The 25,684-nt window shown below is 47.5% G+C and overlaps 1 protein-coding gene across 1 annotated transcript; it reads left to right on the top strand.

Moving 5' to 3' along the window:
* The first annotated feature begins 15,621 nt into the window (after positions 1–15,621).
* Positions 15,622–20,694, top strand: LOC125756507 (zinc finger CCHC domain-containing protein 24-like). The gene is given in 6 exon segments (XM_049411360.1): positions 15,622–15,814; positions 16,924–17,037; positions 17,039–17,161; positions 17,163–17,192; positions 17,644–17,808; positions 20,614–20,694. Coding segments are annotated over 6 exon segments (630 nt in total). The 5' UTR covers positions 15,622–15,697.
* Positions 20,695–25,684: the final 4,990 nt, after the last annotated feature.

Raw genomic sequence — 25,684 nt, 5'->3', positions numbered from 1 at the left:
GTATTACAAGCAGCAACACTTTTTGTACATCAAAGGGGCTATGACACCCATTTTTCGACCAGAATCTGTGTTGTGTGTATTAATTGCTGTGCCTTCACAAACAAGCTGGCGAGATTTCAGCGCATTTGGTCGAGCGCTTAACTTATAATTGAATATTTTTATAAACGTGCGAGCGGCCTGAGAGTTTGACAGCACTGGCGCTCTCGCGAGCCGTGACGTTACAAGCCGCTTGCTGTGCTAGCGTCTGAATTCCGGCGAACGATTTTGTTCCGTGGTCATCTGCGCGTGCAATCGAGGTATTTCAGTATTTTTTCAGCTGGGAATTGAATGTGAACGATTTGCAGCGGCTAAAACTTTGGTAGATGACGAAGGCACCGCTGCATGCAGCGCATGACGTCACACAGGCCATGGTAAAATGGCTATCACCGGCGGTGGGTGGGGTTTATAGCCAGTGATCTCGAGGGCTTATTTTGCACTGATATACTCTTGTACAGTGCATTTTTTATGTATGCATAGGCACATTAGGCCCTCTGCTTCCATTTTTCGGTGAGAACTGCAAATTGTTGGGTGGCCGTGTCATGGCCCCTTTAACCACACAACTTTATGCGTGAATACATTTACGTCCATGGCGGCTTTCCCAGTAGTATTGATTTGTATCGTTCAATGAAATTTCGTTAATGTCTAAAAGCTGCTCACTAATAATTGCGTTTTTAATGTAGGTAGGAATGGATGTACCTTTTCTTTTCATTAATACTGCAGAGGTTCTTGCAGAGGTTCAGGTTTGCGTATATTATATTTACCTTGTTTGCTCTTAGTCGAAATAGTGTTTCTAGTGCGTTATTATTATTATTATTATTATTATTTATTATTATTATTATTATTATTATATTATTATTATTATTATTGCTATTATTATATTACCATTGTTGTTAACTTGTCAGCCACAAGTTTGCCTTAAAATGTAAGAATTTGTGGTATTAGAGGCATAGTACGTCTTTATACTGAACGTATTTCCATTTGCGACGTTGCTTGTAAGGCTTTCCGGCCCCTCCAAGTAAATGCGCCTATGCGAACAGTGTAAGCGCGGATTCTTCTTTTTAAATATGTGGGCGATAATAACGTTAAACTACCCTGAATTGTTTCCTTCCGCATTGGTCTTTAGCTGTTTATGATTGCTAGAAATTTTCTGGCTCATGCACGCAACACCTACTCACAACGCGATGCAAGAAATGACGCGAAAATGATCAGTCGCGTTGTAACCACTTATGCACGCCTGCGTATAAAATAAGCCACGGCCGGTCTGGACATTTGTGAAATTTCGCGCCGTTAAAATGACGTATGCGCATTAGAATAATAATAACTGGGGTTTAGCGTCCAAAACCACGCCACGATATGGTTATGAGGGACGCCGTAGTGGAGGGCTCCGGAAATTTTGACCACCTGGGGTTCTTTAACGTGCACCTAAATCTAAGTACACGGGCCTCAAACATTTTTGCCTCCATCGAAAATGCAGGCCGCCGCGGCCGGGATTCGATCCCGCGACCTTCGGGTCAGCAGTCGAGCGCCATAACCACTAGACCACCGTGGCGGGGCAACGCAATGCGCATTAGCCATCGCATTACTGGGCTGAACTATGCCTAAACTTTGCCGGGAATAGCCGCAAAGTGTCTCATTCCTTAACGCAATTCAGGAACGCTGCCCGCCGCTCACACAGGCAGAGGCTATTAACAGCACCTGGTGAGATGAATTCATATGAGTATAATAAATATTTTCCGTTGTTGCATAACGATGGTGAACTATTTCTGCGCGTATACGATTCTGTCAACGTAGCTTTACTGAGAGAGGGGGCGAGAGAGAAATAAACAGCGCTGGTCGTATGTGCTTCTTTGCCATCCGAGTTGTATTTTGCGCTGTGAAATTCAACTCAAAACGAATTAAGACCAACTAGCCCGGCTGTCAATTCAGTCTCCTTAGTGCAGAAAACCATGGACCTTGACGATCTTCGTGGTCCGGTAGAAAAAGTTGCGGGGCAAGCTTGAAAGCTGGGCTTCATGTACTCGAGTCAACTGCCTTATTCGTCGCATTTTTGTAAGCCACCGCGATCGCTGAAAGCTGCCATATGATAAGCAAGGCGATCCAGGTTGATTGGGAGACTAAAGCGGAAACCTTTTTTAGCTCTCCCATTTCGGCCCAACTAAAATACTTGACACTTCTGCACTCTCATCGACCCACAGCAGCTTGGATATAGAGCAGCGGTGGTGCTATTTTTTTTCGATGAAAGAAAACGAATACCCTGAAACACGAAGAAAGATTCGTCGGTCGGTAAATCCTTTGCTGCTCCCCGCCCGTATCTGCGTCGTCGATGATGTAAATTTCAGGCCAGGTAATGCAGAATAAAAGCATGACAGAGTGTTCTAATTTATTGGCCTCGAGGCTCACCACTGGAAGCGCCGGCGCCACCGTCGGCGTGACGTGCTTGGGCAGGATCGCGTGGTCTCAGCGGCCGCGTCGGCTGCTTGTGGAGCGCTGCCGCGTGCTTTGAAAACGAGTTTCAAGTACCCCATGCGCTGCGGTCTGTTCAAACACGGAAGTTTTCCTCACATTTTCTGCTCAATTGAAACCATTTTATGGAGTGGCTGCCTCCGAAGGCGACGAACATGGGGCTCTACCGCTCGGTGCCGCAGTGCCGGCTTACGCAACGGAGCCCAGTGTCAGCATGCACCGCTACCCGCGGGACAAGAACTGCGTGAAGCATGGGTTGGTAAAGCTAAGAACCGGCAAGTAGCCATCGGCTACGAGACTTGTGTGCAACAAGCACTTCCGCGACGAAGACTTTCGTTACTGCGTCGGGCCTGCGATGTTCGGTGAGCAGCAGACAGCGCGCACTGAGACGATGACTCACGCGCGCTTCCCGCCGGCAAATGATGCTTATCTGCCACAGGATGGAAAAGGCGCTACCTTTTACCACGTGCGATACCATTTCAGAACCCTCCCGTGCGACCTCTTGATCTCCGGCCCCGTGCTCAGCATCCACAAAATCGGCTGCAGGTGGGCAAGTCATTGTTTAGATACGGTGAATTAAAAAACTCACAGGGTCCCTTATGCACTTGCCAAAGATGACTAGAAGGTGAAAACCATCTTGTTCTTCTTGTTAGTTGATGTATTGATTCTCCCGCGCCCCCCTCCAAAAGCGTTCTGCACCTAACGCGGTTTTGCACGGCCTCCGTAACCGATCATGGAGGCAATGCAAAGGGACCATGTCGTGTGAATACGTCATCATGTGACATCACGTTATGTCACGTCATGGTGATGTCATAATGAAGTTACAAATTTAGGAGGTCTGTGACGTCATGATGACGTCATATGTTGACCTCATCACGGGACGATTATTTTTTGCGTCACTCGTCTTGACGCCGCGACGGTCAATCTTCCCGTTTGAAGAGGCATCGATCTGGCTTTCGCCTTCATAAGCTACGCGACGTTTGCTGGCGGACGTACATAGCGAGAGAGTCAAATGCTGCGGCTGTGTGCTGCATTTATGTTGGCAATAACATTTTTTTCAGTCAAGCTTGCGTTCCCCTGACGCAAACACTATGTCCCAAATTTATTTGTGTCACTCTCAAACTGACGTTGGGCCTCTCCAACCACATGTATTTTCTTGGAGCCTCATTTATTTACATGGGAAAGATGCCACCCTGTTGGCGTTAAACATGACACTGCTGCCAAAATTACTGGGGTACTCGTCAAATATTTACTATCTTGTTCTGCAGCTGCTGGTTGCTGCAATAACTTCTATTTTATTCACCGCTATTTCAAGTTCGCGCGGGTCCTAGTTTACAGCCGACGTTTGCAGAACAAGTCCGGCGAACGTTACTGTATTTACTGTGTTTTCCTTGACGTTGCATGCTACTACCATGCTCGATCTCGTAGGCTGCGTCTCCTTCCACCAGCAATCTCGAAGTGGCGAAGCTTTGGTCTAGGAATATGTTGATTACAGAGAGCGGCAAGTTCACTGGAATGCAAAGGGAACGATAATTAAGGAGCATTAAAAAAAGGCGTCGCATTTGCTCACGTTTTGTGTGAGAACGATACGAAACGAATGCACTGAATAAAGAAACAGAAGCAGCGGCATTTGCCCGCCGAGAGGCCGATCAATATGCAGTGCGAGACAACTTGTTAAATGACATTGAAATGTACACGAATTTAGACCGAAAAAAAAAAAAACTGAATCGTCGGGACGGCACATCACAAGTTGCCATGCGCACCGAAGCCGTATATATATTTGTAACGAAATTGTTCTTGAACTGCTCTGATAGCGTCCGCGCAACAGTAGTTGTTTGTGTACTCACAAATTCTGATATTCTGAGGCCTAAAGTTCACAGCTCGGTGCCAAAACGTGCTCGCAGCAAAAGCGAAAAAAAAAAGCATACATGCAGACGCTCATACATGCAGAGGCACCGTCAGTCGTCGCGAACCCGTGCGACCGCTGGCTTGAGGCTTCTTTTCTGTTATGCTCCGTTTGATTATACAGGCAGTCTACTCTAACGAGATATTTCACGTATTTTGCACTCGGCGACTGACTACCTTTCACGCAAGAAGCCGGTTCAGGGGTCTCCAACGCGGTGACCACGTGAAGCGGGTGCTCGGTTTTCTGCAGAGATACAGCGACTGTAGACTATCTTGTGCTTTTTGTTTCGTCGAAAATTATTCCTTTGACAGGAAAGAACATATTTATTTTCGAAAGTACCTGCAGAAATGTCCCGGAGGGCTTCCGCGAGGTGATTTTGAGAGCGCCGACAGCAAACCTATGGGGCGCGCGCCGGCGGCATCCTGCCTAGCACGCAATCGAGGCGCGTCCGATAGAGGGCGACTCCGTAACTCCTCGCCGCCAATAGTGCCCTCTTAGCCTTCTTTGAAGGCTGGAGCGCGCGCGAAGCGTCACATAGGCAGCCTGCACCGCAGATAGCCTAAGAGCGTGGTCATGAGGCACGGAAGGCAATTTTCACAGCAGAAGCGTAGGACAAATTTTTTTATATAATGAATGTGATTTCTGTGTTGAAGGAAAACTTCGCCACAGTGTTTCGTTTCCCAGTGTGCAGCCGACAGTGACTGTCAAGTACAGGGCGGGGGCTCTGCCCCTCTATCTTTTATTTTATTTATTTATTTATTTTACATACTGCAGCCTCAATGAGGCTATTGCAGGAGTGGAAAAGAAAACAAACATAACAGCAAATCAACATTCTGAAATGCTTCCAGAAATTCTTTCAGTGGTAAGCAACGCACACTTCCGGGCAACAAATTCCAGGCTTCAATAGTTGCAGGAAAAAAGCTATATTTGAACATGTCAGTGCGGGTGAAAAAAGTTGTAATGTTAAGGGCGTGGTCGCTCCGCGTAGACAAAGGTCTGGAGAACTGAAGATAACTGTCTAGAGTGTCGAGGCGGGGAGAAGTGAGTAGATTGTAAAGGAATTTGAGGCATTCAACGTGGCGACGCTTCGCAAGTGTAGTGAGACCTAGTTGAGGAAGACAATTCGACGGAGAAAAATCCCTGTCATATCTTTGCATACAAAACGCACAGCTCTTTTTTTGAACGCGTTCTAGCTTCTTAATGTCACATTTCTTATGTGGGTTCCACACCACGCAACCATATTCGAGGATGGGACGAATGAGAGCTTTGTAGGTGAGCAGTTGGTTTCTTGAGGAGCAAGACGGAGCGTACGATTGTAATAGCCTAATTTCTTAAGAGCCTTGTTGCATGTGTGATCAATGTGTTTAGACCATGAGAGATTGATGTGTCATAAGGATACCGAGGTACTTGAATTCGTTCACCCTGCACAACCTAACATTGTTAAAACCCATAGTCAAAAGTCAAGGGGCATGAACGTCGGGTAAATGACATAACGACGGTCTTGGAGAAGTTAATATTCATTTGCCAAGATTGGACCAGCTACAAAAGTGAGAGAAAGAATTGTTGAGAGTGCATGATCTAGTGAAGATTTAACAGTATGATATAGGACGCAGTCATCGCGAAAAGGCGTATTTTCACAGGGGTGTGCAAGGGGAGGTCATTAATATAAGCAGGAATAAGAGGGGGCCCAGCACAGAACCCTGGGGAACACCTGATGAAACAGGCATCGAAGGCGAGTTAGTAGAGCTGAAGCACACATACTGTGAACGCTGCGAAAGAAAGTCGGATATCCAGCCAACCAAGGACACGTTCTTTAATATGGCAAACAACTTGTGCAATAATTTAGGATGTGAGACAGTGTCGAATGCCTTGGCGAAGTCTATGAAAATGGTGTCAACCTGGTCACCTATGTCCATCGAGCTGCTGATGTCATGAACGAATTCTGTAAGTTGAGTAATAGTGCTAAGACCGCGTCTGAAGCCGTGCTGGTAAGTGCTTAAGATTTTGTTCGTTTCAAGAATTCCATGATATGTTTAAATATAATATGCTCTAGCATTTTACATGAATGCGCTGTTAAAGAGATTGGTCTATAATTGCTTAATAATTGAGCATTACCCGATTTAAATAAGGGCCGAATTGAAGCACATTCCACGAGAAAGGAAGTGTGGCTGACGAGAGAGATTTCTAAAAATAATTGTGAGGTATCTGCTACACCAAAGAGAGTACCTAACTAGAAAAGCTGTTGGATGCCGTCGGGACCGCATGATTTCTTGGTGTCTAAATTTAAAATGAAATTGAGTAGCCCTCAATTGACACTGACACATCGTCAATTCCGGGTGAGATTCTGAATGAAATCAGGGATGTCCGAGTTGTCAGTAGTAAAGACTGAGTGGAAGTAGGCGTTGAAGGCAGAAGCGATTGTCTGTGGATCAGAAACTGCAACATTGTCAATGTCATCGTGTGCGATGAAGACCCAGATGGTTGGATAGCCTTCCAGAATTTACGGGGATTGCTTTCATTAGCTTCGGCAAGGTCCCCTGTAATAAAACTCTTTCGCTGCCTTAATTTTAGCACAAAGTTCGTTTTTGGCGCTAACAAAACTGTTGGAGCTTTGTTAAGTCACCAGAGCGTCTTGCTCAACGTTGTCTGGTCACACGACGCGACAAATGCAAGAGGTCCCTAGTCATCCAAGGTATTCAGTGTTTGTTTTCTTGTTTTCAAAGGAATGAAACAATTGATACACTTACTGACAAGACTTTCGAAAAAAATGATAACCTATTGACATCACTGGTGACGCTTTTAGCTCAAATTCTTGAAAAGAGTCGCAAAGGGCGTCTGTAATTGCTAGATCATCAGCATGGTTAAAATCACGAAATGTGCAGTAAGTGTAACGGCATTTGGGACGATACCCGGAACTGAGAACAATACAGCCTTATGATCGGATACGCCATCAATAATATCACATTCAAAACCGGAGTTAGCTAGAGATGAAGTGACAAAAACCAGGTCCAGGACAGCAGCATTACGTGTAGAGTCCTTAACAATTTGGTGAAGGCCACAAGACAACGAAATTTCGATTAGCTCTCTTCCGATGGTAACTTCATGTCCGCTAACTGTCATTGATGACCAGTCCACACCAGGAGCCATGGAGGAAGGAATAAAATAAGGAGAGGCAGTTACGTCACATTCTTGAAGCCGGAAATAGGGAAGGGTAGAGAAGGCTCCTCCTCGCAAGGTTGGGCCGCTAACTCGCTGACGCATGCGTCGTAGCGGCTAGCAGACTATCACGTCGCGCCTGCAGAGCGTCGGGGCGCCGTCAGCTGACAGACGAGCCGAAGAACGAAGCACGTGATTGTATCGAAGGAAGAACAAAGGAGCGGCAAGCTCTTGCAGTGTGCCCGGGTGCCGCTCGCGCGCGATAAGAAAGGAACCGGGCGTCACCTTCCACGCGTAAGCGTATTGCATCTGCTTTGTATTTGACGCATGATCGAAAGTAAACGCATGCGCTAGCTCTCAGAACATAATGCACGATACTGCATGCGTGAGCGTAGTGTTCCTCAGCTTTATTCATGGCTGTAGAACATGCTGTAGAGGAATGGAAAGCTGGGCCAGTTGGTGACTCTCCTTGACTATTAAACACAGCGCAACGAAGACGCAGACGACACGATCATTGCGCTGGTGTTTGTCTTTTCGTCTTCTTTGTGCACGTCGTGGTTGCGCGGTGTTTCAATTATTCGTGGCTGTTTGTCCATTTGTTATTAATGTATGCGAATGCGCGTATGTATTGTTGCATGCTTTCAAACAGCTTTCCCAAAGATCCCCGTCGTCGGAGGCTATGGATCGAAGCCATAAGACCGGTCAACGCGACTGGGAACCGGCGAAGTCGGCTTGTGTGTGCTCGAGACACTTTGCCTTGAACACTTCAATCGGGCGTCGCCGCTGGTAGTTCGCCCCACGAGGATGCCATCCCTGCCCCGGTGGTGAGAGACCGCAATAACTGCGCCCTGGAGATTTTCCAATAAATTTCCAACTTTGTGCTTCATGTTTATTCAGCTGAATGCAAGAAAACAATTGTGCAATTCGGCACGATGGTCGCCGCGACAGCTCGATCGTTTTTTTTTTTTTTTTTCCAGGAGAAACGGTAAGTTCAGGGCACGCGACATTTTAGAGTCACTGTATATGCTACCTAAAGGTAGCATATACAGTAACTCTACGCGACGTAATCTAACAGCAACATCTGATGGTCTTCTTACGTAGGGGCACGGCCGCTAAAAAAAAAGAGGTTTACCGGCCGTGTAGGGGCATGCGGCGCCTCCAGATTATCCCCGGCCTGTGTGTCTTAACGTTTGCACGAACGTCGTGGCACTCGAGCCTACAATGGCACGGGTCGGTCGTCTACGACCGCATAGAAGATAACTTTGGCGCACATAAACTTACCGCGCACAAAAGGTAAAAAATCCGAGCGCTCCAAGTTGCTTTACAAATCACCTGACTGAGTGAAACAATATTGGGTCAGGCACGTCTTTTCTACCCTTGACGCTGGAACCTTCGCTGAGCGCTCCGGGCCAATGCTTTCCAATCGTTGTCACCGTCGTGCGCGGGAACGGGTCACCGCCGTCTCCCACGTTAAGAGCTGTCGTTTCTTTTTTCTCGGAAATGTAGCATTTCACCGCTAAGGGGGACAACAGCACGGTGCCATAGGCTAACAAGGAAGCTGCGGCGCGAAGCCTTTGCGGAGAAGCTGTAGCGGGCTTCGAAAACAACCATTTGCGTCTGCATGCTGAATGAACTGAACACGCAATCGTGAAGACCGACGCTCACTGTAGGCTTCCAAAACATGCGTCATCCGCGAAACGAAACGATCGCATAAAAATGCATATTCGCAACTCTTTGGCCGGCTCTGTGGTGGTGGAGCAGAGTACACGAGCCAGCGGCGTGCCCGAGGAATCCCAGCAGCCGTTGCGAAAAAAACCACGTGACTTCCGCCACACTTTTTGCGCTGCAGCTCGGATAGCGAGGGCCCCTCCTTAGTTTTCCTTCCTCCATGCCAGGAGCATTAAATCACCCATGCAAATAATGTTAGCGCTGAAGCAACATATCTTTGTAGAAATTGGTTTAGATTCTGTAAATGTTTTATATCAGAAACCAGGCGGTCGGTACACGACCCCGATAATCAAGGCATACTTTCTAGTTGGACCTTACACCACAAGGACTCAGTATTTGGTGGTGCAGGAAGTACAGAGAAGTTCAAGTGAGACCGAAGAAATAGGGCCACACCGCCACCTCTCCCGAATTCTGTCTCTCCGAACCACCTTGAAGCCAGGGAGAGTTATTTCAGTATCATGAACTCCATCATGCAGCCAAGTCTCAGTAACGCCGACAATGTGTGGGGAATAAGAGGAGACGAGGGAAAGAAATTTGGAGTAATTACTAACAACACTTCTGGCATTGATATTTAATAAGAATTTATTGTAGGTGCCACGTGGTCAAGAAGATGTTTCCCCAGAGGTTGATTCAGCGGGTTTAGCTAAGCCAGTGGATGATTGGACAAGAGTATTGGATGAACTATCCCAGTCATATCGCACCTTGTCAATGAACACATGATCAAAGCGAATTTGGACAGATGCGCCGTTATCCCTATAACAGGCGGATGCCTCCCAGAGCCTTTTGCGAATATTACGACCTAGGGAGAGAAGTCTTCGGAGACCCGGAAGCCAGTGTTTTTAAGTTTATAGCAATTTTTTAACACGGCCACCTTCTCCTGAAAATCCAAGAGCTTCATGATAACGGGACGTGGGCGGCCTCTAACATTACTGCCAAGCCTGTGGCACCTTTCTATGCGCGGACATGCAACCTTAAGGGTGTCGTCGAACCACTTGGAAATGGCGGATAGTTCCTCACGATTCTCGCCAGGCCCTTCACTAAGGCCTGAAGGATAATATTGTTTCTACGTGATCTGTTTTCTAAGCTGTCGTTTTTGTTAGAGAGAGTTGATATGGCGCTCTTTATTTGTTGAATTTGAGCATGCATGTGATCATTCGAAATCTGCGTACCACTAGACGTTGATGGTGATTCCAGAGAACATACACGAGCTTCCAAAGCTTCAACCTCGCATTGAGAGATGACTGAAACATTTTGATTTCAGCAATATCCTGAGCCATTCTTTTGACCATTTAGTAGTTCAGCGAACATTTCCACTACCGTGGGTTCACTATAAAGATCTGTCAACTGAGGTTGTGAAGCAGCATCGCGCTGAGACGGGTGTTAGGACCAGGGTTAGATTCCACATCACCGCTCAGTAAAAGTCTGCGGGCGGCATTTAGAAGCACAGAGTACAATGAAGTATAAACAAAACCCTGATAGCGATCATGTGGGCGAGGGAACAGCAGCATACATCGGTCATCCGAACGAATGCACCGAGGATTGGCAAGGTAACATACCTGCGTGATGAACAGACAGCGGATTAGCATGGTGCCCACACCGCTGTTGCCTCGCCCACTGATGAAAGAATCCACCGGGGACGCTTTTAGCTGTAGACCATGCAGACGTCGAACTAGGTCTGTCGATGATTGGGCCGTCGAGTGTGACGTTAGCCTTGTCCGGTGCAGGATCCAGGGTGAAAGTAGAAGCGAAGGTGAATCATCGCTGTTATCCGCAAGGAAGATAGGGCAGTCCACACGTGCGCTGTCGTTCACATCCATGACACGGCGAGGGAACGTTGACCAGGTTATCCACTGCATGACGTAAGGAGCATGCGCGGTGGCATCCCCGAACATCGAGGCAGCAAGGTAGCCGGCAAACTGCGTGATGAACAGACAGCGGATTAGCATGGTGCCCACACCGCTGGGCCTCGCCCACTTTTCTCAGTGAAGGAAGGGGGACGTCTAGCGCACCCATAGGCTGCGCACGGAAGGGGGGCAGGGGGGCGGCCGCGCCCCCCCTATTCATCTAAGAGGGGGCGCAATGTCAGCGCCATACATTGACATAATTGGAAGGGGGGGGGGGTGTGCACGCGTACGGAAGGCGTTGTTCCCAGCGAGCGTTGATGTCCCAAGGTCTCCTTCGAAATGTTCCCATTTAAGAATGCCTGCGTAGTTTTTTTTTTTTTGATACACTAGTGACATTGCGGGCTAGTGGTTGCGCGACGTCGTTAACACATGGCGTCAACACTTGGCTGGTACCTGTTCCGAGCATTTCGATCTCAGTAAGCCTAGACGTGAGTTAAAGAGCTTTCAACGTCCTTGCATCGATGCGGTTTTTATTAAAAACCATGATTCATTTTCGAACTCTGGCTCTACATTCTATACGTAAACGCATTTCAGCAGCGAAAGATAGAGAACCACATTGAACACCTGGGTTCGATCTCTCTCGAACATAAGATTTTTATTATTTACTTTATTTTCATCTTCTCAATTTTTCGCTCACGGACAACGCTGATTTGTCGCTCACAGCCAACGACGCGGACACCGGAATGTCCGTGAAACGAGCCCTATAACGCTATCGCGTTAATATATGCTCTCTCTGGTACTCTCACGATTTGTGCCAAACGTTCAGGCTGCGAGTCATTTAGTTGTCCTGAAAAATAAAGATTGGTTGGGTGAGATTGGGTGAAAATGGTTAAAGATTGATTGCGTGTTTCCCGAATGATTTCTCCGAATGTGGGCCCCCTGTATTTTTGATCTCGAAGGCCACCTCGCCGAGAAGACGATGCACTTAAGAGACAATTTGCAAGTGACTTATGATCGGCTGTGACAACATCTTAGCGAACTTTTATGTCATGTGTGGACACTTCATTTGTGGGAATATTTGCGTTTGTAAGCTTTTTTGATGAGTGGACACTTTTTTGTATTAATAACTGGGACTATAGGTGCGTGAGTGTTATTCTATATGCCTTTGTATAGTTTTGTGCTTGTTCTCTACTTTGCGACGTGAACTATTATGAAAGTGTAGAGGAGTAGCTGGCGCCACGCATTGGCACCAACCTCTCCTTGTATACATTTATGAAGCAAAATACGATGCTGACTCCTAGGGGCAGAGAAGGTGGTCACCAGGCTCTGCCTGGCGGATCACCTACCTCCGTAACCTCTGCGCTCGTTTTGTTAAACTGTGTCCTGCGTCGTTTTCCTCTCTCTCTCCAGTAAGACCACGATGACGAAGGATGACCACGATGACCACGATGAACGTGCGAAAGAAGTTTTACTAACGTTTCGACAGGAGGGCCTGCCGAAACGTTAGTAAAAGTTGTTTCGCACGTTTTGTCTTCCTTTCTGAACTATATATATATATATATATATATATATATTCTATATATATATAATATATATATATATATATATATATTATATATATATATATATTATATATATATAGTTCAGAAAGGAAGACAAAACGTGCGAAACAACTTTTAACGTTTCGGCAGGCCCCCTGTCGAAACGTTAGTAAAACTTCTTTCGCACGTTTTGTCTTCCTTTCTGAACTGCATTTCCCACCGGATCCACTGAACTTCATCCTCGCATGTATATATATATCTATATATATATATATATATATATATATATATATATTAAAACAGTTGCGTGTGTTCTGCTCACTTCACTCCGTAGAGCTATAAACCCATCTTGCCTTTTGGACTGGTTAACCTCCCTGCCTTTGCTTCGCTTTTATCTCTCTCTCTTGCACTCGCAAACCTGTGAGTTCTGGCATAAGGAATGGGCCGCCCGTTGATTGAGATGACATAAGGTTTCATTAGTTTCCGAGTGAATGCCACCAGTGCGCATTTTTCTGGTGATATGACGTTTCAGTGGCTGCCAAGTCACAGCAGCGTCATAGGGAACGAACACGCCGATAATGCCGCTCGGGCAGCTCATGAAAGCACACAGGAAGATACCATCCCACTTTCAAGGTCTGACGCTGCCAGCAGTCTTCGAGGGCTTGCACATGAGATAACGCTCGCTCTATGGTGCCTACCAAGCAGCCGAACCACCGGACCAATCGTCAACGCCACTTGTCCTCTTTGATGCATCTCTGTATGCCAACTGGACTCCGCCGAAGAGAGGCCACACTGCTTTATCGCTTATGGCTAGGCGTGACATTTACGAAGTCCTGTTCCTTTCAGATTGGAATGGCCGACAACGCTCTTTGCGATGCCTGTCGTTGCGAAGAGACGCTACACCACGTCCTGTGCGACTGTCCGGCATATAATGTTCAGAGACAGTCACTGGGATCCGTTCTAGCGCGCCTTGACAGTAGACAAATGTCTGTTGAAACAGTTCTTGCATGCCGTCAACAGAAGACATCACAGCTGAAGGCGACGAAGGCACTGCTGAGGTTTTTAAGAGAGACGAACTTGGACAAGCAGCTGTGACAAAAATGTCGCGCACCACGCAAGAGTGACCGACTAATTCTGTGTGTGCAGTGTCATGCGCTATCTTTCTATCTTTCTCTCTCTCTTTCCTCTCCATCTTTAATCTCCCCCACCCTGTCCCCATGTGTAGGGTAGCAAACCGGTTGTCCTATACTGGTTAACCTCCCTGCCTTTCCTTCTCTGTTATTTCTTCTCTCTTGGACTCGCAGAACCAAACTAGTCTAGGTACCTGAAGGATGACGCTGGGCAGACGGCGTTTGCGAACACGAAACACAGCCAGTCACCGTTACTACAAGGGGCGGCGGTCGAGCGGAGGAATGATTCAAGCCATACCGGGCACGCATAGGCGAGCCCTTTATCGTGCCGAGTGCAGGGCGCTCTTGTCCGTGTGCATCCAGAGAAACCTATCATCGGTCCAAACAATCGGGTAAACAAAGCAGCAGAAACACCGTCTGTTGGTAAATGTAAATGATTCCATGAAGCAATGCCGTGATGACGTGGATGTCCCGGCAGCACGGTACCGACAGTACCTCGTCTTTGCGAGAAAATATGCATTCGCAGCACGTACAGTCCTCGCGGAATGAAATGGGTTAATTTAAGGCTAAGCCGTACTCTCTTTTCCACCGTATTTAGTTTGTGTCACATAGGCGCAATACTGGCACGTTCACTGACATCACAGCCAACATCGCCTTTAGTGACCAGATACTCAATGTTTTGCGGTCGATTTTCATTCCATGAGCACTGTACATCTGTATGTTTTGATGAGACAACAACCGCAATGTCAGATAACTCTGGCGCAAACTGAAAAACAAACGTTATTATCGGCTTAACCTTCGTCTTGCCGCAGCTCAATGAGTTCAGTGTGGGGCACGTCAGCTGCCTCGCGCCGCGGCGGGTCGAAAGCAAACGGCCATCCTTCAGCGCTCATATCGTCGCTGAAATCGCAACTGTCGAGTTCCGAAAAGCTGGCACAGCTCGCTGCATAGTCGGACGACATTGCCAATTTCTCTTTTCTGGCGCTCCATGGCACCCCGTGTACTGTGTTTACGGCGGGGTAGGTTGTGATGTCATCGTAGACGTCATGCGTAGCAGCTACTCGTTCCACTTTCGACGCATCGTTTTTTTTTTGGCTATTTAAAATTATTAATGAGTTTATATGCAAATATGGAGCATCCCACATGTTGCAGGACTGTCAATGCCACTTGAAAATGGAAAGAACATCCTAATGGTGAAAAGAACATCGGAGTTCCCCTCAAACCAGGGGAGATGTCCTGTTGGCTACCCTGTACTATGTAGGGGGAATGATTATCAGATATGTACAGCTAGCAGGAAACAGAGCGGAAATAAGTAATTTCTCTTGGCCTCACCGTAGTGTGAGGAGGCAGCTAAACAGGATGTTTCTCTTCCGATTAACCTCTGTTTCCTCGCCCATCTCATTTATCGCTCCCCTCGTTAATGGGCTCCGTTCGGCGGCTCCGTCACGAGAGTGTCGATGAGCGCCCACGCTCGTGCGAGCCGTGGGAACGGTGCCGCACCGTGTTTACAACGCGAAAACTGAGCGCCGCCGACGGTGATATCCCACTTGTTCGCGCGGGCCGCGTCGCCGACCAACGAGCCTCCCGCCGGAGGGAGCACCCGACTATACGAGACGAGCATTCCTCCGACCGCGTCGTCTTTTTATAGGAACTCGGTCGGTCCCAGCCGGAGGCACGCGGCCACGGGCTCTCGAAGAAACACACCGGAGTTGTGCGTGCGTGTGTGCAGCGGGGAAATTACGACCGTCGGACATTGGTCGCTCGCCCCCAGGACAACGAGCTCGTTCGGCACGCGGCCATGCACGGGACCTCGGACGCGGCTAGCGTCGCATTTCTCCTCCGTCGTCGCGGCTGTCTGTCATCGTGCGTTTGTGCGGCGTGCCCTTGGCGATGACGGCGGTGGAGAGCGCGACGGCGGCCGTCTACCAGCAGCCGTCGCCGCCGGGCCAGCTCTTGAACTTGGTCTACCTGACCCTCGCCGACCAGACGCTGCACACCGTCGACCAGGTAACGAATGGCTGACGCGCGCTTCCTAGCTGGTGCTGCGCGGGAGTCGTCGCCGGCGGAGCGGCTGACGTGACGCAACTCGGGTAACAGGTTGTAAACACGACGTGACACGTAAGAGAGCGGCGCTGGTCAAGGAAAGGGAAGGTTCGGTTTGCGACGTCGTTTTTACGGGCAGACCATTTCTCGTTAATGATGCGTTCTAATATGCGAATAATCTGTAGCAGTGGGGGCAGAAAAATCATATACTTCGGACAATGCACGCTACAGCTGTAAGGTCAGTTTGCGTTGTTTAGCTCAGCAGTCTTGAGTAGCTTCGTGCGATGAATTCGGCCGTCTATTGCGGTGATTAAATGCTGCTGAATTGTAGGCGCAGTTTAGTCATTTGCCCATCTTAATAAAAGTTTCCATTACATGTATGTTTGAACACACGTCAGCTACAGCGATGCCATGTCCGCGTTGTTTGTGCCTTTAGCCTTCGTTCTTGGGTGGCAAATATAGACTTATTTTATTTTTTCACTACCGTGCTCAAACTCAAGCCTTTGTTTCATGCTCAAGCCCTTGAGCATGAAACAACTACATTTAAAAATTACATTTGCAACGAATAATACTGTAGCCAGCAGTTTTTATACTCAGTGCTCAACGTCTTGGCGGCCCAAGGGCTACATCGCCGAGAGAACAGCGTTAATTTTTGAAGGACTCTTGACATTGGCAAATTTTGATTTTTCTCGGCGTCGCCTCGAATATTTTACGCTGCGCTTCTTCTTCGAGCAACAGCGAATTGATCTTTTTACTGAGAGCGCGCAAAAAGGTTGCAGGCGTCGCGGAATGTCTGTGATCTCCGAACATATTCACAAAACGTCTCGCATTTGAAGTGTTCGCAACAAAAAACTTCAGCCCAATCCTTATACTGGGCATACTGTCATTGCACTGCTTTCTAATGACATTAACAAAGTCGGCTGGCAGTGTAAAAAGTGGCAGTGTGAAAAGTTTTGTGACAGTCTAGAAAGGCAGGTGTAAAAAAAAAGAAAGCTTTGTCAATTCTACCCCTGTTTAGCTGCGCGTGCTACAACAGCAACGGTGCATTGCGCGCGTGTCATTCTCGTGTGCAGGTCAAGTACAGCATGCCACCGATGGTCGCCCCTTCTGCATACTCTGGCGAAAGCTACTGCGGCGCGTACACCTCGGCCGGATACGCAAACGGATACTCAGATGGATACTGCACGGAATATTCCCCCGGGGGCCGTTGCTGAGCTGACGGATCAATTCTCAGAGCTCAGTTTGGGAGGAGGTGACCCCAGGGCGGCCAGAAAGCCTCCGCCAAACTACCTCTGCCATTTGTGTTTTTTGCAAGGGGCACTACATCAAGGACTGTCCGCAGGTAAGCATCGGCTTTTCTTTGCTGCCACGATCCTACAACACTGCAATACTTGCGAGGTTGTTTCGCGTATCGTATCAGAGGGGGCCAGCACATTTCTGTTAAATACTGTTACGCGAGGATGTACAGTGTAGGTATAACGACATGTACTATTGCAAAAAATAAAAGCTCCTTTTCCCAGAGCGCATTCCATTACTGGTTATACGTATATTTCCGTATAAAGTTTTAGGTGTGTCTATAACGTGTAGATTTCTTGCAGCAACACGATAACAACTGCAACATGTCGTTAGTTAAGCTTTTTAGAGGTGTATGAACAGGTAATTACGAACGATCTAATGTTAAAAAGGCCGTTCCATTCTTATGTGGCATCTAATGAACGAGTAAGAGTATAGGACAGTAGCTGGACGAGACTAATCGAGACCATGCTTGTGATACGCAACTGCACTGCACGCAGGCACGTCCGAAAGGAGAAGGTCTCACGCCGTATCAGGGCAAGAAGCGTTGCTTCGGCGAGTACAAGTGTCCGAAGTGCAAGCGGAAGTGGATGAGTGGCAACAGTTGGGCCAACATGGGACAAAAATGCATTAAGTGCCACCTCAACGTTTATCCACACAAGCAGGTAGGTTCGCACGTTTTTTGCCTCTTCAGGACGTGAATCGCGAAACACCTTAGAAACAATCTATTGTACGTGTGGGTCCATTAGAAAACACGGCGCTTAATGAACATGAGACGATGACAAGGACGGGCGCTGTCTGGGAGGAGTGGTGTTTTCTAATTAATCAGTACCAACGAGCTCGCCTCAACACCCTCTTAAAGGAGTACTGACACGATTTTGAAGTGCAGCAAAACGGACGTTTTTGGTTTCCTTGGCATGTAGTGTTAGCGCTCTCCCCACACCGCATCCGGGAAACACGTATAAATATTTAAGTTTGATTTTAAAGTTTTCATCTCCCAGCATCTGCAAGGCAGCTTCACCGCATGGAGAGCCCTATGACGTTTCAAGTCGGCTCACTCGGTTTGCGAAGTCTGGGTTCTGCATGCAGCCTAAATCACAGAAATCGCTGTCGGAGGCACTGGACGACAGTTCACTCATCATGAACCACGTTCGACTGACAGCAAAGGACAGCAGGTGCATATTTCGTGGGTTGCAGTCTGCCCGTGACGTCACGGGCAGACTTGACACGTCACTATGAAGCCGCCCTCTCGAAACCGAAACCGAAACTGCTGGTTGAAAGAAGCGGTATTAAAAATATATGCAATGCATCCCCAGGCACCACGACACTCTTTTTAGGGTTCTCGACACCCGTGCTTTCATTTAGAGCAACAACCCGAAAATTTTTAATATTCATGTCAGTACACCTTAAGTACGTGTACGCTCGAGGGTAATGACATTCGCTTAGTTTACCACGTTGTTTGATGGCGTTTAAAGAACATAAAAAGCTTTTATGTTTTTTAATGTGTGCCGCAAATATGATTGCACGTAATGCCCATTTTGTGATCAAATTCAATGACTAAGCGATCGCAGAACACAAAACGCAGGTATCTTGCTTTCGCCAAAGGTTGATATTAGGTGGAGGAGCCAAGTGCACTAAGCTCCTCGCTGCCCCATTTTGTGCCGCATTTCGATCCATAAATTGAGAGATCACGCAAACTCTCGCATAATAATGAAGCCCTATATTTTTCTTTTAACGCAAATATTTCAAGGCCGATTTTATGAATTTTATTTTTCGTACATTAAAGACAATTTCGTAACTGCAAGGGCCCCCTTATTATTTGCTAATTCGACCCCAGGGGCCGAATTAATGCAAGCCTCCGTTAACGCTTCGTAAATTCGGGGCCAGGGGTCGAATCAACGAAGATTTAAGTGTCTAAAGGATGCTGCATCGATCGGCCACTTTCGCTAATGATGTCTAAGAACTCGCTCTTCTACGAGCTTTAGCGTAACAGGTATCTGTGAATGCAGGGCTCGTATACACCGAGTTTTTTTTGTTGTTGTTTGTTTTTGGTTAATGTTTGTTGCCATTGGCCAGTCACCACTGTTTATGATATGTTCCTCGTCAGAATTAGCTGGAGTTTGCTCTCAAGAGCAATTCAAGCATTTTTTGGAACACTAGCTCACATCCTGAACCGGTTTTCACAAAGATGCTCTTTAGCTGGTAGCAACTTTTGGCCAATCCCAACGCTGTTCATGAGAGCAGGACCCTAGCACACCTAGATGTTGTACATATTATTAGCAGAATGCGGCTGCCCAATGGCAGAAAGTCCTTACGAAAGTAAAGCTCTGTGAATTTTGGCCTTGGGGTGCTATGCGGGATGTCCCGAGCTTGGTGAAACTCTGGCTCGCTCCGAGCTCTGGTGACACCCCCTTTTGAATGAACTAATAGTACGAAAAGGTCAAATCCAGCCCTCAGAGCGCGCTGCCTTTCATTGGTTACGATGGAACGTGGCGTCACGTCAAGGGTGGTCGACAATGTTGGGTGGTGTCTTCAAACTAGCGGCATCTTCTTTCACTTGTTTGTCGTTCCACTGAGTGCTGAAGTGTACCCATGCAAGGAAAGTGCCAGGAACTTTGACTAAAGATGTTTTTAGAGCTACTGGTGAAGTTCATTTTCAAGCGTATAATGCCTGCACTAAATATGCTTTAGAATAATTAGTACCGTGGCCTCCGAGATTAGCTGCGGCCGAGCGCCTTTGAACAGCGCGCGGCCGGAGCTAATCGCCGAGGCCACGTGTATCGTCATAATGATCACCATGATCGACTTCTACCTTCTAGCGCGTTGCTCAGCCGGCTCTTAGTCTACTTCTTGATCTTCTGCTCGCTCCCCTAGCCCGTGCGCCCGGCTGATTAGCTAATTAACGAGGCAATAGACCTATCTAAGACATGCTATCTAAGACAAGCCAAGACATGCTATAACCAAGCTAATTCAACTAGGTTTTGCTAAGAGCAAACTAATTAAGCAACGTCTTGGTAAGAACATGCTAATTACGACCTAATTATTTAGGCGACGCTAATTACGAACGAACTAAGACTAAACTAATTAAGATCCACTAATAAAGATAACGATGATCAAGCGTTTGCCAATTATCTCTAACCTAATTAAGACTTCGTTAATTAAGACCACGCTTATTAAACCCGCGCTAATTAAGCCCTCGCTATTGAATATCTTATTATTAAGACCTCACTAACTAAGACCAAGTTAATTAATACCATGAAAATTGAGACAGAGCGGACGCGGTCTTCACTCTGAAGCAGACTGAGCCGACCAAGAAGACTGAGTTGACGTTGAGCCGTGTAAGAAGAAGACAGGTGATCACAAGCTCCGCTGATGGCTCCAACCTAGCATCACTAGTGCAAGGTCACCACATTTTCTTTATATGCAATGAAGCTGCTACTTAGAGTCCGCCGCATCAAAACGTTTGACAGTCAAACCGGCACTGTGACAGTCTCGAGTTCAACTGGGGTCTTCTCAGAATCAACAAGTTTGAACCCGAGGTGGCATGTTAATCACTTTGATTGATAGACGCCCACGGCAAGGATCGGGCCCTGCCCACCGCGTTTGCTCTTGCCGAGGCGCAGTGCGGATCGCTCGGCCCGACTTACAGCAAGGCCGAGTGGGATGCGCTTTTGCGCAGCCCAAACCTACAGGACCAAATCCTGGCCGTCCAGTGCGCCCGCGACAGGGCCTTTAGGCTGGACCTGCCGGTCCCAACGTGGGAGTAGCCGGGTGGCGCCGGGCAACCTCTGCGTCTGCACTGGACTCTTAATAAAGTTGTACTCTCTCTCTCTCTCACGCCGCAACGCCAGCGAGCGGCACGATTCAGCTATGAGCTGAATCGCACAGACGATGCACACACGCACGAAGAACTAAAGGTGCTAAAGGTTCTTTCATCACGCTGCTACGATGCCTCGCATTCAATTTCACCGGCCGTTTGACGTCATTCGAAGCCTCGTGTGGAGTGCAAAGCAGCTGCAACCTAATCTTTACCGGGAACGCGTGGGAGAGTGTTCCCATTGTTTACAGGCGTCTTATCACCCATCATGCGGTTTTCATGCCTGTTTTGTGGCTTTCTTTATTGAAACGAATACTGATCTCTATGCTGTATATGCCTGATTGCAGAGGAAGATATGCCGTTTGCCTTGAATTGTTAAAGTGGCTGGATAGCCGAGTGTTTAAGACGCTTCCCTTCGGATCGTGGGTACGAGGGTTGGAATCCCTCCACCTCTTGAGGAATTTTTTTCGCCAAGATTTTCTCTCTTTCTTTCCCCTCTTAAGTTCTTTCTCAGCCTTTTTATTTCTGTCTTTCTCTCACCCCGTTGCTAACGCCGCCCGCCTGTTGCCCAATTTCTGTGGCACATACCCGTTTATGATGATAGTTTTGTGCTTACGCCACGAAATTTTCCGACCGACGAGAGATACAGCTTCGCCGCAAAAATGGTTGCATGTTGAAGAAGCAAGTTGAATTCGATACCGTTGTAAACGTCCTAGTGGTCGGCGTTTGCGAATTTCTAAATCCGCCTGAATTTGACGGTAAGTGTCCGTTGGTTAGGCTGCCGGCTTTTATGAAACCAGCATACAGCGGAGAAAACTTCAGCGTAATGCATTGAGAAATTCAAATTACGCAATAAGACTGCATCGCGTGGGAAGGCAGCGATGAGTATTGATCACCCGGGGCAGGGCGGAGCATGTAGTGCGCAAACTAGAATGCCTGGACTATATTGCGATTTCTAAGAGCGCTGCTGCAAGAGTTTCGTTCGTCTGGCTGCAGATCTGTTAGTATAATGTTAGTATAAACATTTGTGTTTGTACACTTCTTATTGATAAGTGACATGCCTTTTTTCATGGTTACCTTTTCATGAATCCCAACTAGCCTTAGGCTAGGGATTCAGATGCGTTTCTTCAATATTGTATTTTTGTAAATTGTTTTATGTCAATGTCAATAAATTCAAAATTCAAATTGAAATTCTCGTGAGCATATAAGCAAACGAATCGGGATACCTGTGTGCTTTCCGCCCGTTTCTTGGTGTCGCGCCTATTAAAGGGTCATGACATGGTCACGCAACAATTTGTGGCTTTCAGCGAAAAATAGAAGTAGAGGGTCTATCCTACACATACACAAAATATGCACTGTACAAGAACATTCCACTACAAAATAAGCCCTAGAAACCGCCGTCTATCAACCCCGCCTATCGCCGGCGACCGCCATTTTGTCATGGCGTGTGCGACGTCATGTGCTGCATCGAGCATAGCCGTTCGCCATCTACCGATGTTTTAGCCGCTGCAAATCATTCAGTTTAAATGCGAAGCCGAAGAAAGCTGAAATGGCCCGATTGCAAGTGCAGCTGACCAAGGAACAAAATCTTCCGACGGAATGCAGACGCCCGCACAGCAAGCAGCTTGTTACGTCATGGCTGGCGAGTGCGTCAGTGTGGCCCGACTCTCAGGCAGCTCGCCTCTATATAAAAATATTCAATTGTAAATTAAGTGATCGACCAAATGCGCTAAAATTTCGCCAGCTTGTTTGTGAACGCGCAAGGGTTAACCCACATAACACAGGTTATGATCGAAAATTGGGTGTCATGGCCCCTTTAAGGATGCAACTATAACGCCCTTTTGATTTAAGACATTGAATGAAGCTAAGGCGTAAACGTTTTTTAGGCAATAAACAAATAAATTATACAATAAAATTGTCTGACCACAGCAAATGCATTCGTTCAATTGTCTTCGATCAAAAATTTTTTTAGGGCGTTTTGAAAGTTGCTGCTTAAGTCATGCGGTGCTACGCTATCCCCATCACGCACACGTAGCCGAGCCGCACTCGAATAACTTCCTTAGCCCTTCGCTATTAAGTTCAATGTAAAGAAACGTGAAATACTTTTCCTTTATCAGTGCACGAAGTTCGCTGCGTCCATGGCCGTAACAAAAACGTGTTTAATAAGGGCCCCGGAAACACGATCAACCACACGTAATTATCTGGCCAGTGCCGCTGCAAGTCTGAATTTATCTCGGTTTACGAAAGACCACTTCCACTGACTGTTGGGTACAAAGGTGCACGCTTATTCAGTAATGAAAATCCCTGGTAAGCACGACACTGTGGTCCTGGTCCAGCGAGCAGTTGGAAGCCATAGCAACTCGATATTCCATGTTCCTTGGACTTGGATACAGGATCGACGGCGAGTTTTGGGAATGTTTGGCCTTGCGTACCTTTAAACGCAGCACTTCTTTCAGGATTATCCGTAGTGTTACGTCGTTACCCGTCGTGGTAACTTAACATGTAAGGTGTCGCACTGCTAAGCTTGAGGGCGCGGGTGCGATTCTCGGCCACGGCGGCCGTATTTCGATAGGGTTGAACTGCAAAGAACACGCGTGTGCTTAGCCTTAGGAGCACGTCAATGAACCTCGGGTGGTCAAGATTAATTCGTAGACCTCCACTATGGCGTGCCTCATAATAATATATTGGTTTTGGCTCGTAAAACCCTGACAATTATTAACAGTTATGTTTACGTTTGTACTCATACCACGAGCCCGCAACCAGAAAATAGGCTGATCTTTTCATGATCCGAGAAAACGATATGGCTTAATAATAGTATCTGTGGTTTCACGTCCCAAAACCAGGATATGATTTTGAGGGACGCCGCAGTGGAGGGCTCCGGTAATTTTGAACATATGGTGTTCTCTAACGTGCACATCGTACAGTACACGGTACTTTAGGATTTCGTTTCCATGCAAATGCGACCGCCACGGCCGGGATCGAACCCGCGGCCTTCGGGACAGCAGCCGAGCACCGTAACCGCTACACCACCACGACGGACAAGCATATGTGCTTGAAGTAGTCTCTGCAGCTGCTTAGTTAAATGTGTCCTGAACCACTTTTCGAAGTAATCATCGAATGACATCAGTGTCGGAATTTATTGCCATACGAATCGATTGCTGAAAATTTCTCGAATCCTTCAAGAGCGAGTGGAGTTAAAGGAATTTGTCGCACGCTTTAAGCGCTTTCTCTCGTCCCAACGAGCGCGCTGGAAGCTCCACTGGGAGGGACGGAACGGTGGAAAGAAGTTACAACAGCGCGCGTGATGAAACACGATCGCTCGCTCCCATTGTTATTCTTGTGCACGAGTGTGCCTACACGGTATAATATTAGCAGACTATGGAGCGCGGCGCCGGCACGCGGCGGAGCGCGATGGTCCAACCATGATCTAATCCAAACGCCGCTCTTCATTTATGTCGGCTATTGGCCAATTGCATGCTCTCTGTTCGACGTCAAACAGCAGGCGCCGGCAGCTCCGATGAGAGTGAGCACAGGACTCTGTTCGAAAAGAGGGCGCCTGAGAAAATGGCCACTTCCCCTAGAAACTCTCTTTACGAAAAATATACCAGAGAAGGCAGGGCTAGAAAATGCAGGCACAAAGCTGCTACGTTTATGAGAAGCACGTAACAGCATACAGGCACGATGGAAACGCCAAAGGCTTAACAGAAACCTTACACGGAAAATAGCCCAACTCGATCGGGAAATCGAGAAACACAAATAGGTCGACGCGGCAAAACTGGGAAGCGACGTGTAACATAATGCAGAGAGAAGTAAACTCGGCAAAGATATGGCATTTACTACGGCACTTGATTGAACCCGAAAAAGCAGAACTGCGCAGATGCACCGCATAAATAAGCTAACCCACACATACGCAGGCACCGAAGCCGAATTACTGAAAGAAGTCCAATCACTCTAAGTAGGCGACCTAACGCAGACTCCGTTACCGCCCTATAGTGGAACCGAAAACCGTGAATTGGACACGCCTATTGTGGTAGCAGAGGTTAGAGGGGCGCAAAAGGGCCTGCGCCCGAAATCAGCACCGGGCCCCGACAGAATCAGTAAGAAAATGTTACGGAATCTGGATGATCTCTCTATAAAGGCGATTACAAAGCTTCATCTTGGATGAATGACAATTGGGAGAAGGGCACTATCCTTCAACAGTGGAAAACAGCAGACACAGTCATGATCCCAAAGCAAGGAAAAGTGCTGGACTCCATAAAGTTATCTCTTCCTGTCTCTCCTTGCCGCGCATGACTGGCTCAGCTGTTCGTAGTAGTGTCTGCTTTCTGCAGGATGTGTTCTCTCACCAAGCCCCCGGGGCAATTCGTGACCCCTAGACTTGAAATTTGTGAGTCATTCCACTCTGTGAAGGTGAATGACCAGCGAAGATGTTTAGCACAGGGCACGAAGGTGATACTGCGCAGGCCAGTTTGGTATCAAAGGCGAGGTTGTGAACGTGCCCATCAACGTTCAAACCACCGTGCAGAGTGTACCGCGGCACAATAGACGACACCGCCATCGAGTTATGAGTAGGCTTCACTGCAAGATACATGGTGGAAAAGCCAGCTTCCAAAAACCAAGCTTGCGCCCGCTCTTTAAAGTTGGCTCACTCAAAAACAAAAGTGCATTGTTATGAAGACATTTCCAGGGGCAAGATAACCGTTCTAATATTGCCCGAATATATA

Source organism: Rhipicephalus sanguineus, unplaced genomic scaffold (genome assembly GCF_013339695.2).
Source record: "Rhipicephalus sanguineus isolate Rsan-2018 unplaced genomic scaffold, BIME_Rsan_1.4 Seq1095, whole genome shotgun sequence".
NCBI classification, from domain to species: Eukaryota; Metazoa; Arthropoda; class Arachnida; order Ixodida; family Ixodidae; genus Rhipicephalus; species Rhipicephalus sanguineus.
The sequence above is the reverse complement of the archived record's forward strand: the minus strand, read 5'-3'. Positions and strand labels throughout refer to the sequence as shown.